A 14,645-nucleotide genomic window follows, 5' to 3' on the forward strand; every position below is an offset into this window, starting at 1 on the left:
TGTCTGTGTCATTCTCTTTCTTCTCTGAAAGCTTTTGGCAAATCCCTTCCTGGCACGGAATAAGCACTCACTCAATGTGAGTCTCTGTTAGCACTGTTAGTTCCTGCCCCTGTGTCTCCGTTCAAGCCTTCCCTCTTCCTGGGATGCCTTCTCCACTGGTCCAACTCCTGAAGCGCCCATTTAAAGCCCAGCGAAATATTTGACTCATAAAGAAAAGATGGAAAACCCTGCTACTACTTCTCTGCTCCCTTAGCCTTTTCTCTCTTACCCTTGACTTTGCACTTGAATAAATGAATTAAAGTCAGCCTCCTTGTCTAGATGTGAGCTAATGAAGGGGGTAATGCCCTCCTGACCCCACTGCCTCAGTAAGGCCTAATGGCACTTCAGGCAGGTGCTGAACTGAGTGGCTGAAAATCCATTTAAAGGACCCACAGTGCAAGATAGAAAGGTAAACAACCATGCTCAGTTTTGGATTTAGGTGCTCTCAACAGGTGCCTTGGGAACCGTCAGAGCAAGCTGTAGCCTCTCATGTAGGATTTTGTGATTCTCTCTGGAAAAGAAGGGGTGTGGAAAGAAGGGGAAAATATTGACAGGAAATCCGTAGAAACACTAAGAGACACTTAGCCGAGTCAACAAATTCTGGAGAGGTAACTATTCTCAGAATGAAGGTCTTGCCAGCAATCCTGAACACAGCCAAGTCTGGGGTTTGGGATTCCTTAGTTGGGGGGAAGGAGTCCTCTAATCCTGGTGACTAAGAAATAAAGAAGCCACACTGCATTGAGTTATATCCTCCGTATCTTGAGAACGCATGCACGTGTATATGCACACACTCATACCACTTACACTAAGACACACATAAACACACCGATTCTAACAAACATAAATAGAAATCCAAATCCAAGTACATTCAAAGGAGAGAATGGGGGGTGCCTGGGTGGCTCAGTCATTAAGCGTCTGTCTTCAGCTCAGGTCATGATCCTGGGGTCCCGGGATCGAGCCCCGCATTGGGCTCCCTGCTCAGCGGGGAGCCTGCTTCTCCCTCTGCCCTGCAGCTCCCCCTGCTTGTGCTCTCACTCTCTCTCTCTCTCACTTTCTCTCTCTCTCTCAAATAAATAAATAAAATCTGTAAAGAAAACAAAACCAAAAAATCAAAGGAGAGAATGCAGGGTAGAAAGGGAATTTGAAACCATGCTGCGTGAGGAAGGGATGAAGAGACTAGAGATGGTTAGCCAGGAAGGAAGGGCACAGTAGAGCAGGTGGGTCCCTTCAAGCACAGGGAGGCCTGATCTATGGAAGAAGCACTTGAGTCCTTCTGAATGAAGCAAAGAGGTGGGAGCTGTGGTTGGACTTCCAGGTGCTTGGCAGTTCTGGAAAGGGAGGTTTCAACTCAGTGTGGGAAGAGGCAAGCTGTGGGGGTACAGAGACTGGCAGCTAGCTCTGCAACTATCTCCCCTGGGTTTGGGTGCTGGCTCTGTCACTTGAAAGCTGGGTGATCTTAGGGAACTTCTTTAACCCCTCTGAGCCTGAGTTTCCTCTACATAAAACAGGGGCAATAATCATACCGTTCCCTTAGATTTAAAGGATCCAGGGCTCAGAAGTGCCTATTTAAGCTTCAGGCCCCGCTAAACCTGGATACGCCTCTGGAATGGTGCATGGTGGCAAGTGGGGGGTCGTTAGTCTCATTTTGATATAAGATTAGGTCCTGAGAGCTGTTCTCCGAATACCTGCCCTGGATGTGTCCCCAGATCTGCAGAGGACCTCTTTTCTCAAAGAGTGAGGCTCCTACTAATGAAGTGGTCTTCCTTGTAACCTTTCCCCAGCTTCCTGGAAGACGGCCGGCTGGTTGGTCGGTGCAAGCGAAAGTTGACGTGCACCTGTGGCTGGGCTCCACCAGACACTCCAGTGCCATGTTGGACAACTTGCCGGTAGGCTATGAAGCAGAAATGTCCTCCGAAGTGGCCTGCGCCGATCAACCCCCAGCCAACCTGCTCTACCAAGGTATGAGGCCCACTGGGCAAAGAGGGTCATTAGGTGTCTCCAGTGGACTTCTGATAAAACAGTGAGGAGGGTGGCATGCATGAGTTGTTTGCACATTATTTTAGGATCAACTTATTAGCCTTTTAAAAATATAGTTTCTTGGGGCGCCTGGGTGGCTCAGTCATTAAGCGTCTGCCTTCCGCTCAGGTCCTGATCCCAGGGTCCTGGGATCGAGCCCCGCATCGAGCTCCTGTTCAGCGGGAAGCCTGCTTCTCCCTCTCCCACTCCCCCTGCTTGTGTTCCCTCTCTCGCTGTCTCTCTCTCTGTCAAATAAATACATAAAATCTTTAAAAATATATATATAGTTTTCTAAATTTTCTTCCTTACTTTCCAATGTCCCATCTCAACAAAACAAAGTGAAATTGTTAAATACATTTGGAGTAAAGGTTTATATTTTTCTGCTAATGGAGAGGATGCAGTTTGAGTTTCTTTGTAGGCAGATTATATAGATTGAGTTTGCATTAGAAGCAGAAGATGCTTTTTAAAAACACATCAGTAAGTTCTTGCTCTGATATGACATGTGGCGCTAGGGTTTTGACCTGTACATGGCAGGCATTTACATTTACCAGTAACGACCCAGTGGGAACTGGGTATCGTTTGGGTCACTTGTGTTTCTTCAGCTTTGTTCTTGACATGGTCGCTTTTAGGAATTCAGCATGCATTATGTAATCCTCTCTTCTATATAGATGTTTTCTATGAGTGCCATTATTGACATTTTCATATAATTTAGGATTTTATTAAAAATATTAATGGCTTATGGTTGCAATTTGCATTCTGTTTCCAAATGGCTTCAATTTGCAGGATCTTCGCTGCCGAATTCAGAGAGACTGCAGTTTTACCTTCGTTTCAGCTGAAGATAAGTTTTGCACTGAGCCAGTGTTAGAAGCACAGGAGAACTGTCCACAAATCCAGGTTTTCTGTGTTACACAACGCTCCTCTGATGTGGGTTGACCTTGACTACCAGTGGAATCTAAGTGGCTCAATAGTTAGAGAAGACAAGGTTCTGGGGATATTTATCCAGTGGTTCAGCTCATGGTTGCTGTGCCCAGTGGTAATGCACAAGAGCGAGGAAAGTTCAGCCCTGTCTTTTTGGAAAATGCATAGCCCCTACCAGGTGCCAAGCATGGTGCCCTCTACTTTATACATTAGATTGTATTTATATGTCACATCAGCCCCGGGTAGTTTCTTCATTTTACAGGGGGAGAAAGGATGTATCAGAAATGCTTAGAAATTTCCCAAGATCACACAGCTAGTGAACGCTGAAGTCAACTTCTCCAAACCCTGCTTTATTTTCCCTGCTTTCCATCCTGCCTTTAAAGAGTTTTCATCTTTGAGTGAAAGACACCCACATCGAGTTATCTTGTTATTTCTGTAGATACTATCTCTAGAGATCTGAGGTACCTGGACATATTTGCTGGCCCAGCTACTAACAATTCAAAGGAGAGGGAAGATTTTTTTCCAAAGCTTTCTGATCCTCTGCAGTGTGTTATTTTCATGGAGTGACCTAATAAACTTTCTCTGCTATGCACTGACTTTGATGGCTTTGGCTGCCTTCCACACCCACTGGAAAATTTTGTTTCTTCACCCATTTTGTGCTTCAGAAAATATCCATCCAACCAGTAATGAATTTGCACCTACATATGGCAGGCATGGTGGGAAAACTAGTGGGGGATGCAGAGATGAGAGAGGGGTCATCTGGCCCTCCAGTGGGGGCAATCAGACTTGTCTCTACTAACCACAAGTGGAAAGTGATCTTTAGCACAAGAGGTGGGCCACCAAATTGTGAGAGCGAAGAGGAAGCTGACTTTATTAGTCTAGGGACGGAGCTGCTAAGGGGTTTCAGAAAAAGAAAAACCTTGACTAAATAAATGGCGCCCCCTAGAGTTGTGTGGCGTACTGCCTACACGGCCGTAGTTAGGGGCTCTAAGGGATGCCCAGGTGGCCCCCAGCTGCCACCATCACAGGTCACATTACAATGAGCAGTAGTAACAGCCACACCAGCATTTTCACACCACTTCTTCCCATGTGTCAGGCACCATTCTTAGTCCTTAGATCTCCTACGTCAACCCTATGAAGAACTATTATTACCCCCATTTTATAGGCAAGTAAACAAAGGCACAGAGAGGGGTAGTGACTTTGTATGAGTCCACGTAGAGACCTGTGTGACCTAAGCCTAGGAGTGACATGGCAGGGGTTGGGGGGCAGTATTTGCACCCTTAATTGAACTAAGTAGAGCTAGTCAAATTGGTATGTGAGAGTTCCCGTCTGCCAGTCCACACATCAGTGCAAAACACGGGTACCCTGAATGCGGTATAGTGTAGCCTCTGGGGGAGACAGGGAACAGGAATGGGGAAGGGGATAAAGAGGAGCAAGAGGACATAAAAAATAAGAGGGGCCTTACAAAGTCCCACGAACCCAGGAATATGTAAGTCACCTCTTACTTGGGATCTCCCCCCCCACTGAACCCTGGTTTGCCCTCACCTGCAGCCCTCTCTCTGCTCCCGTCCTGTCAACAGATGTGCTCACCCCTGCCTTTCACGTCCATGTCCTCTGCCTGTATTTCTCACAGGCTGCTGGTCCCTGGCCTCCTGTCACTGGGGTGCAGGTGCTTGTCTTATCTTCTGCCCCCTCCCTGGAGTTCCCATAGGGCAGAGGCTGTCTTAGCCACTTCAGAATCCTTAGACCAGACTACCTGGTACATGGTAGGCACTCAAGGTGACACTGGCTGGCTGCATGGAAGAATGGCTGAGTGGCTGACTCAAGAGCTTACCGAAGCAAAAGCTATTAGTGGGGCAGCCCCTTTCTTACACACACACACACACACACACACACACACACACACACACAGGCATGTGAGTGCATGTGCCAGCGGAAACAAGGAAAATTACAAAAACATAAAATGTGGTATTTTGGAAAGAGAAGGTGAGTTGGGAATCTGACAGGAGTAAAAATCCAGGCTCTGGCATTTGATAGCTCTGCAAACTTGGGAGACTTCTGTAGCCATTTGCCTCATACATATATGGGGATAATTATATCTATAATCACAAGGTTGTTATGAAGATTAAAACGCACGATGTGGTAAGGGTGCCAAGGAAAATGCATGGCTCCAAAGTATCCCCCCACCTTCTTAACTGCTTCCCCTTCAGTCTCAGAGGCTGGTGATTCTCCTCGTCTTTGCCTCCAGACAGCCACAGATGCACAAGACACACAGACACCTCTTGCCACTCCCTGTTGGGAAAAGCCCACTGATGCCTGTCCCTTTCCACTCTTTGTCCACAGCCCGGCATGTCTTTCAGCTGAGAGCGCACATGTACCAAGCCCGGGGCCTCATTGCAGCTGATAGCAGTGGACTCTCAGACCCCTTTGCCAAGGTCACGTTCCTTTCTCACTGCCAGACCACAAAGGTAACCAGGGAAGCCCGCCTGCCTTCTTCCTGCAGCCCATGACTGATGTGCAGCAGAACCCAGCACAGGAAAAAACAGGGGCTTGTTGCAAATACCCGTGTCTCTGGGGATGCAGGTGTTCAGACTCCAAAGCACGTGTGCAAGGAAAGATTGACACGGGGCAGCTCTCTTGTTCCAAGGTGACCCATGGTCCCGCAGCCAAGAAAGCAAGTCCCCAAGGTGAAGGAAGGGTGTGAGGAAAGAGGGATGAGGAGGAGAAGTGAAGTCTGGCACATCTGGAGTGACTGCCGAAGCGCTGGGCACAAGGCCAACTTGGGTGGGGAACAAACACACGAGAAAACAGCACACAGGCATGGCTGTGTGAGGCTTATGATCTAACCTTTGTGAGGGTTGTCAGTGGGGAGGAACGTTTTCCAGCTTTGTGGTCAGGAAGCCCTAGACTTTGCACCATTGCTTTCTACTTACAAGTTGGGGGAAGGGCTTCCCTTCCAGAGCTCTGGAAAATACTACTTCCTAGTGGATGTTGTGAGGATTAAAGCAGGTGGGTCTACACTGGTTTCCTCTGGGCTCTCCTGCTTTCCTAGACACTGAGTGCTGAAAAGCGGAAGGGTCTCAAATCAGCGGGCATCCAATAGGACACTTTTCCCATTAGATCGTAATATCCGAGGATTGACGCTGTTCTCTGAGGATTCAGTGTTCTGAGAGAGAGTTCACAAGGGATTCACCCATCTCTGGGAGTTAAGACAAACACGGAGGACCCAACGAGACCTGAGTAGCTCATCTACTTTCTGGCCGAGTTTACTCACTAAAACTCCATCTGTCATCTAAAAATAGGGCTGTTGTGAAGAAGCACAGAGTTAAGTGTATAAAGTGATTGATGAATGGTGGCCGCTACATTGGCTAATAGTACACGGGCTGACATGTCTCTCCAAAGTGAGGCCTGTGACCAGGGAGATCGAGTTTGATTTGTGAAATGCAGACCTAGATCTAATGTGAATCATCATCTTGTCCATTTCTCCAGCACCTGCCGGGTGCTTGCTCTGTGACAGGTCCCAAGCTGGGCTCAGGGGCTGCACCATGGAAAACCCCATAGTGCGGGGCTAGACAAAGTCTTCCAAGAGCCGTGGGGAGAGAGGTTAGTTCTGTCTGAGGGGGGAGGCGAGAAAGACCTTGGAAGGAAGGTGACTGCATCCTCACTTAGGGAAGGAGCATGAAAACCCATGATGCATGAAGACTTCCGACTACTTTCTCTTCCCTGTGTTTTGAGAGGTAGTACATAGCTCAGTGATTAAGAGTATAGACGCTGGAGCCACATTGTTTGGGTTCAGATCCAAGCTCTTGAAGCAAAGCCCTCACGATGATGACCCTGTATACACTTCCCAGGACAGTGCCTTGCTTCTAACAGTTTCTATGTGACTCCTTATTATTGTCATTGAGGCTTCCCACCAGAAGTAAGGATGATTCTCAAAGGGTGGACCCCTGGGGCCTTCCCCCACCTGCCACAAAACCATGAAATTCCAGGCCCTAGTGATCTCAGGGCCCTGGATGGGGAAGGGGTTTGAGTGAGCCCACTGGGCTGTGATTATCTTCCTATTTTGCATCCCTATCTACTACCTTCATTTGATTTGGACTCATATCTCAAAGGAACAAATGGCATTTATCAAATAATCGTTTGAAAGGGAAAACAGCTCCTGTTGAGCCCTGGACTTTGCCTCCATAGTTTTGAACCAAGTACCTAGTTTTTGTTAGTAATAATAGCTGCCATTTATTAAAAGCTCCTTTTTTGCCAGGCATCATGCTAAGCATTTTATATGCTTTGTTTACTACATCTCACTACAGCCTAAAGGTGGATGTTATTAGTGTCCCCGTTCTGCAGATGAGAAGGTAAGGCTTAGGGACCATATAGGTAGAAGGTGGCAGAGCCAAGATGGAAATCCACATTGGCCATTTCCAAACCCACTTTGCTTAACCACTCTGTTTCCGTTTTGGTAAGCAAAGGTTCTGGTTTCCCTCTGCTGTTTCAGTGTCATGCCCCACTCTTGTACTCTTCTTGATGGGGAAAGCTGAGCCTGGGGCCCCTGCAGTCCTATCCATGCTCCACCGTTCACCTGGTAGCACATGCCTGAACTGACCCTATGGAGCTCAACGAGAGCAGTCTCAGCAGGGCTGGTCCTGCAGCCAGTCCTCTCTAAAGTGATGTCATGATCTGAAAGATATCAGAAGGGGAACCCTGCTATTCCAGAGGTCACTGATGATGTGGAACTTAGAATTCTTATAGTGGTCAAAGGATAAAGGAAAGGGAGACAGCGCCCCAAAAAGAAAGGCTTTGAAGACAGTAGGGGAGAGGGACTAAGTGGCGGAGAGGAGCTTTAGAGGAGAGGAGAGGACATCGTGGAGAGGGGGGCAGTGCGGAACCTGAGATTTCAAGCAATCAGAGTCCCAAGGACCCAGACGGTCTCTTGCTAGACACCAGTGCCCAGCCCACCAAGACTGGCACGTGGTAGGTGTTCAGTAACTGCTTACTCATTCATAAATAGCTTGGCAGGATGGAGTTGGGTGGGCAATAAGCACTTACTGAGCACCTACTCTGTGCCAGGCACGTAACACGCTTTATCTCAGATAATGGCCATCACAATTCTACAAGGTCAGCACTAACCCCAATTACATCAGGGGAATGATGGTTCACAGGGGTGAAATCACCTGCCCAAGTTGAGGCAGTCGATAGAACTTGGGTTCTATTCCAGGGATATCTGACTCAAAAGCCATGCTCCATCCATAGTACCTCACTCCTTCTTCAAAATGTCAGCTAAGTGCTACCAAAATCTCCCAGATGGCATCAAACACAGTCATAATGCATAACTCCTTAAGGAAGCCCTGAAGGAGAGAAGCTAGTCACGGGCACCTTGGCGGAGAAGTGGGAGAATATCTTTTTGTTTGGGTGAGCCTTTTAGTACCTCTTGAAGGTACTCCCCTTATACTCATGGGAACAACTCTGAAGACAGGCCACTATCCATTCATTTATTCACGCAGATTGCGATTGAGCACCTGCTGTGCGCAAGATGCCATGTTGGTGCCCAATACTGTGCCTGGCACACTGGGTGTTGAATGTGCTAAGAAATATATGTCGAGTGAACAAATGCTGGCCTCTGAAATCTTATCGAGTGGTAACCGAAAGTGCCAAGGAAGCCGTCAAAATATTTCTATAGGAAAGATGCTGTGAGGATCATAAATAGCTTTGGTATCACATTTTTGTGTGCACACTGTGAAAGAGTTCACATTTCTATTTTTTAAAAAGCAACACAAAAACTCATGTTTCTTTGTGACGTCATACACCCACACGGGGTAACTTTTCATTGCAACGACGTAACTCCTGTTCGTGGATTGGTTGAAGCCATTCTTCCCTTGTCCAAAAAGTTAAGATTTTTTTCTGAGATTTATGTCAAAAACATCACTGTGTCTGAAGCTTAAAATACTCTAAAAGCAAAAAGTGAGAAGGGAAGGAAATGGTGGAATGCATGGTATTTTTACGACTCCCATAAAGAAGAACAGTAAAAAATTCTCTCCTGACCACAGTGCCAATGGTTTAATGTCCTGACTGGAGATGCCTCCCGACGTAAAACTCTGAGATGCCAGTTTGATTTGTTCTTTGGAGTCTGGGAAATTAATCCAGGCTGGATCCCTCTGGGACCCCTCTGGCACGCATAGTGAGAAGTAAGGGTGTAGTTCAGAGAGGGTGTGGAAATTCCCCAGGACCCAGCAGCCTTGGTCCTGTGTCCACCCGTGACATCACCCATTTGTCTGCACAGCCTGGGAGAGAGGGAGATGTGACACCGCGGCCTCTTTCCAGGACCAGCCTCGCACATTAACAGAACAGTTTCTGCCCAGGAACAGAGTCCACCTGTCCTGCAGACAACCCCAGTCTTCAGCTCGGTGAAACTGGCAGGTGTCCAAACATCCAGTGAAACTAGAGTAGGAGAGGCAAAGACCAACGACACACCGGCTTCTGAGGGTAGCAGGTGAATGGCCTGGCAGAGGGTCTGTGAGCCAATTTCAGGTGAGACCCTCATGGTTCTAAAGCAGTAATGCAGACTGTTGTCCTCTGTTCTTTGGTTTCTCCATCTGTAGGATGGACACAGCCAATGACCTATGTCACATTTTGCTATCTCAGAAAAAAGATGTCATGCAAAATGGTGAAGGTTATTTTGAAGACTTTGGTTAGTTCAACACAAGTCAAATAAATATCCACAGAACAGTGGAATGCCAAAAAAGGAATATTAGAGTTAAACCCCACTTTTGAGTATTTAATGACAAAATTTTATTTGCTCATAAGCGAAGAATCACTAGATCTTCCTCATCCACGAAGTACCCTTCCATAAAATGGAGATAATATTAGCATCTACGTGGTGAGGGTGGATGAGGTTAGCAGCCTGGGCTTTGGCGCCAGAGGAGTGAATCCCAGTTCTGCCACTTGCTGGCTCCAGACAAAGTGAGCCCTGGTTTCCTGATCCATAAAGTGTGAGCAGATAACCATCCACCTCCCAGAGTGGTTGTCAAGTTTGAAGGAGACTGCGCATCTGAAATGTAACAACTGGCACATAATGCTCAACGGAGGGTAGCTCATGTTACCAGCACAGCACTACCGGGAGGCTTGAGTGGAAATTATGGATGCAAACACGGTGTTCATCATTGCAGGGGCCCTACTCATGAACTTCTATAAGCTCTCTGGGACCAGGGATCTGCATCCGCTCGCATCTAGCACATGGTGGCAGTACATCGGTCTATGTTGTGGCTTGGATGTTAAGTGACTGAATGAGAATGACGAGGATGGTTCTCTCTGCCCTCCACCACGAACTGTGGAATGAATGCATCCCTCCCCTCCAGCCCTACCAAATGATCTTTTGCTTTTCTTTTGGCCCCACCTTCCAGGTCATTTCCCAGACCCTCTCCCCCACCTGGAACCAGATGCTGTTATTCAATGACCTGGTGCTGCACGGAGACCAGAAAGAGCTGGTAGAGTCCCCTCCTTCGGTGGTGGTGGAACTATACGACAGCGACGCCGTGGTGAGTGTCCCAGGCGGTGCCCACTGGGCCGATATCCACTGACATACTTGGTCTAACCAGCCTGTGACTGCTCAGGCCCCGACAGGTGCCCAGATGCCATTCTGACCTGGGAAAACAATGATTTGAAATGGGAAAATGGGTAATGGTCATTTGCTTTACTAAGGGGCTTTTCACTTAGATTTCCCACGAGATTGCAATTAGAATAGGATCCGGGTCACAAAACTTCGGTCTGCACATGCTTCTTCAGGAACAGGATCCTTGTATGAAGTCACCTGCTGTTGCACCCAGCCTTCTGCTATGTCCTATTGCTGCTCAGTAAAAATGTCCAGGCCTCAGGAACCTGGGTGGCTCTGTAGGTTGAGCGTCTGCCTTTGGCTCAGGTCATGATCCCAGGGTCCTTGGATTGAGCCTTGGATCCAGCCCTACATGGTCAGGGCTCCCCGCTCAGTGGGGAGTCTACTTCTCAGTCTGCCCTCCCTCCCTCCGCCCCACTCATGCATTTCCTCTCTCTCTCTCTCAAATAAATAAATAAAATCTTTTTAAAAATGTCCAGGCCTCTTGAAAACTGGAGGTGTTTACTGACCTCACTTGCCTGGAGGGAACTGGGTGGGTACCATCAGCAATTCAGCCCTCGTAGCTGGGTCTTGTTTTCTCTTGGTTTTGTTCCCAAGCCCTGCAACAACACATTCATCTCCATCCCATTTCTGCTATGATGTTAACCAAAACTTTTCCTCTCCAAAGATGTCTGTGTTCCATACTAAGTAGATTCAAAACCTTACTGGAGGATTTTTTTTGATTACTAAGACAAACCTTCTTTTTAATTTTATTTTTCTTCTCCTTTTTTAAATGAAATAAGTCTAAGATAAAAGTCAAAGGCCGATTTATTTTCTTTGATGTCTGCCCCCTTGGGAAGTTGAAGAAGCACAAATATATTAAGTACAATAGTTGTTCCAAGAAGCCTCCCTACAGCCTCCCCACCTCCTCAAGCATGCTGGCAGCTCTGACCTGGATGCAAGGTCAGAAGGAAATTAGGATGGGAGAATTGCAGATGAGCAGGGACCTTGGAGAGCATGCCCTCTTGCTTCCTGGAGAAGGAACCAGAGACCCAGGAAAGTCAAATGCCTTGTTCAAGGTCACAGGTAGCTGGAAGCAGAGCCGGAACTTGAACCTAGCGTCCTGTGTCCATCCTTTCTTGCACACGTGGGAGTAGCTGGTGTGGCCATATCCCTTTACACACACACATTCTGCTTCTCCATGTCTCTCTCTCTGCACCCTGTTGCCCCAGCTGTAAATCAGAGTTCTGTAAATTGTATATGAGTTCTACCATTGTGCATATTGTATAGATTTTCTGTAGAGACAGCCACAAAATAGATGCCTTTTTTTTTTTTTAAGATTCCATCTATTTATTTGAGAGAGAGAGTGAGAGAGAGAGAGAGAGTACAAGAGGGGGGAGACGGAGAAGCAGACTCCCCGCTGAGCAGGGAACCCGATGCGGGACTTGATCCCGGGACTCCAGGATCATGACCTGAGCCGACGGCAGTCGCCCAACCAGCTGAGCCACCCAGGCGCCCAATAAATGCCTTTTAAATTGTGTTGCTAACAACATGATTCCCATCCTAAGTATTTTTGTATTTGAAAACCAGTAACAAGGATCAAGCATCTTTGCGAACTCCTAAACCAACCTGCTGCCCTTTGTGGATTTCCCTTTGCTTTCAGACCCCTTCCAGATCCCCGTTCGACAACTACCCTCCTGGGCCCCACCCAAGCCAGATCCTTCACAGAAAAACAATCAAAGGGAAATGTAGGAGAGAAAAAAAATATATGAAAACTTTGTATTTTCTTCCTGGAGAGATACATGTAGACACGCAGAAGGTTCTGTTTACATTTGGGGGGCTGCAGCTATGTCGGGCCCGCCGCCCCGGGCTGCTGATCGGATGATTACATTCTGACTCTGCCAGAATGTGGCTCCAGTCTAGGACTTTCTCTCATTACCCAGTGGCTTGTACCCGCATTAGGGCCTGCTGCCTCTCTAAGCAATGAGTTTATGTTTGGCAAATTAGCTCAGGTTTAAGTTTATACTCTTTTGTGCCCAGGGCAATTTTACTTAATTATTCCCAGCTTGGATCATGGACGACATAGACAGCAGACCACTTGCATCATGTCCAGCGTCACATCCATCCCGCAAAGGACAGTTCTGACCACACCAGCTTTGTTTGTTTTAAAGTCAAACTAATCATCTAAAATAATTATAAAATCATCAAATAATCATTCATGGAAACGAAACCCCATTTCCACCTCAACCAAGGTTCTTTCTACAGCCAGGAGCACGAGTGCTGGTTTGAGTCCCAAGGCAATGAAGCAGAGGGGCTGTGAAAACCTGGCAGAAGCCGGGCACTGACTGCCAGCGCCGTCCTTGTACCTTGGAAGTCATTAATCCAACAGCTTTCACTCAATAAAATGTAATGAGTGCCTGCCCTGGGCTGGGGGACACAGCAGTGAGTAAAGCAGGCAATGCGGCCATTCCTGAGATAAAGAGCAAGGCAGCCCCATGCTCCAGCCCCACGCTGCTCCTGGGGGAAGGCAGACCCACACTCCGGGGAGCAGGTGTGGCGAGAAGCAGGAGATGGCGCGATCTCATAGTTCTTAAGGAAATTTGAGGCCCGTAGACAAACATACATACAAAAATATTTTAATGGCCTCTTTTTTTTTTTTTTTTTTTTAAGATTTTATTTATTTGACAGAGAGAGGCACAGCGAGAGAGGGAACACAAGCAGGGGGAGTGGGAGAGGGAGAAGCAGGCTTCCCGCCGAGCAGGGAGCCCGAGGTGGGGCTCGATCCCAGGACCCTGAGATCATGACCTGAGCCGAAGGCAGACGCTTAACGACTGAGCCACCCAGGCGCCCCTAATGGCCTCTTTTATTACCAAGAAAATTGGGGCAGAACTGCTCTATCCCTTGAATATACTGATCATCATCATCATCATCATATCATCATATTACCATGTATTGAGCGCTCACTGTATACCAGTGAGCACATACATCACTAAGGCATTCCCCATGGCCCCATTAACAGGTATTATTTTTTCTTTTTTTTTTATTATGTTATGTTAATCACCATACATTACATCATTAGTTTTTGATGTAGTGTTCCATGATTCATTGTTTGCATATAACACCCAGTGCTCCATTCAAGACGTGCCCTCTTTAATACTCATCACCAGGCTAACCCATCCTCCCACCCCAACAGGTATTATTTTTAATCCCTTTTAAGACATGAGGCTCAAAAAAGTTGAGTAAATGGGCCAAGGCCATAGAGCTAGAATGTAGCAGATTTGGGAGCAGGGACACTGGTTTACCTGGACTCCAAAGCTTTTGCATTCCATGACCACAGTGGTGTCCTGTCCTGCAGAGATTTTGGAAGGTTTGGTGCCACCTTATTTCTTCTTTTCCCCTTCTAAGCCTACCCTAGGTGATTATTTTAACTTAATTCCACTGAGCTCTATACGTCGAGAAGAGATAACCCCTAAGAGCCTTGGGCCCAGAAGTTTTCCCTGGGACCCCAAACGGATTCCCCTGCACGCTCCCCACTGCCCCCAGCCTTGGTCAGGGACGAAAGACGCTTGGCAGAAGAAGAGAGTGAGTTAGTAGCAAGAGGGACACACTGAGGCTGACAGTTTTAAAGGTGCACTGACGCAGGTCAGATCCAGGTAGGTATTGACGGGGGACAAATGCCTTTCTTTTCTGCCTTAGGGGAAGCCAGAATATTTGGGTGCCACCGTGGCTGCTCCTGTTGTGAAACTAGCTGACCAGGACTATGAGCCGCCCGGGCTGTGCTATCACCCCATCTTTTGTGGGAGCCTCTCCGGAGGGGACCTCCTCGCTGTATTTGAACTGCTGCAGGTAAGCGAGCTGGAAGTGTCATCTGCACTCGAATCCACCTCATCTTCCTGGCCAGAGACGGGCCCTCGCTGGAAGTACACTCCATAAAGCTGTGCTTGGTCGCTCCCTGCTGCCCTGGGTCTGGAGGTGTCTCCTTCTTGGGATCGGGGAACCGCCACTTAACAGTTCAGGTGACATAGGCTATTTCTAGAGCCCCTGTGCTGGAGGTCAGAGTCCCAGGGTGAAAGCCTCATGGGTTTGGCCA

General features: G+C 47.7%; 1 protein-coding gene across 1 annotated transcript in view; it reads left to right on the top strand.

Moving 5' to 3' along the window:
• Window positions 1–14,645, top strand: part of FER1L6 (fer-1 like family member 6) — a 110,824-nt gene that overhangs the window by 44,821 nt on the left and 51,358 nt on the right. Inside the window, exons 18-21 of the mRNA XM_032416096.1 lie at window positions 1,821–1,998; window positions 5,317–5,441; window positions 10,368–10,502; window positions 14,252–14,401. Of these exons, the coding sequence (XP_032271987.1) occupies window positions 1,821–1,998; window positions 5,317–5,441; window positions 10,368–10,502; window positions 14,252–14,401 (588 nt within the window). The remainder of the gene's footprint in view (window positions 1–1,820; window positions 1,999–5,316; window positions 5,442–10,367; window positions 10,503–14,251; window positions 14,402–14,645) is intronic.

This window comes from Phoca vitulina, unplaced genomic scaffold (assembly GCF_004348235.1).
Source record: "Phoca vitulina isolate PV1807 unplaced genomic scaffold, GSC_HSeal_1.0 scaffold18, whole genome shotgun sequence".
NCBI classification, from domain to species: Eukaryota; Metazoa; Chordata; class Mammalia; order Carnivora; family Phocidae; genus Phoca; species Phoca vitulina.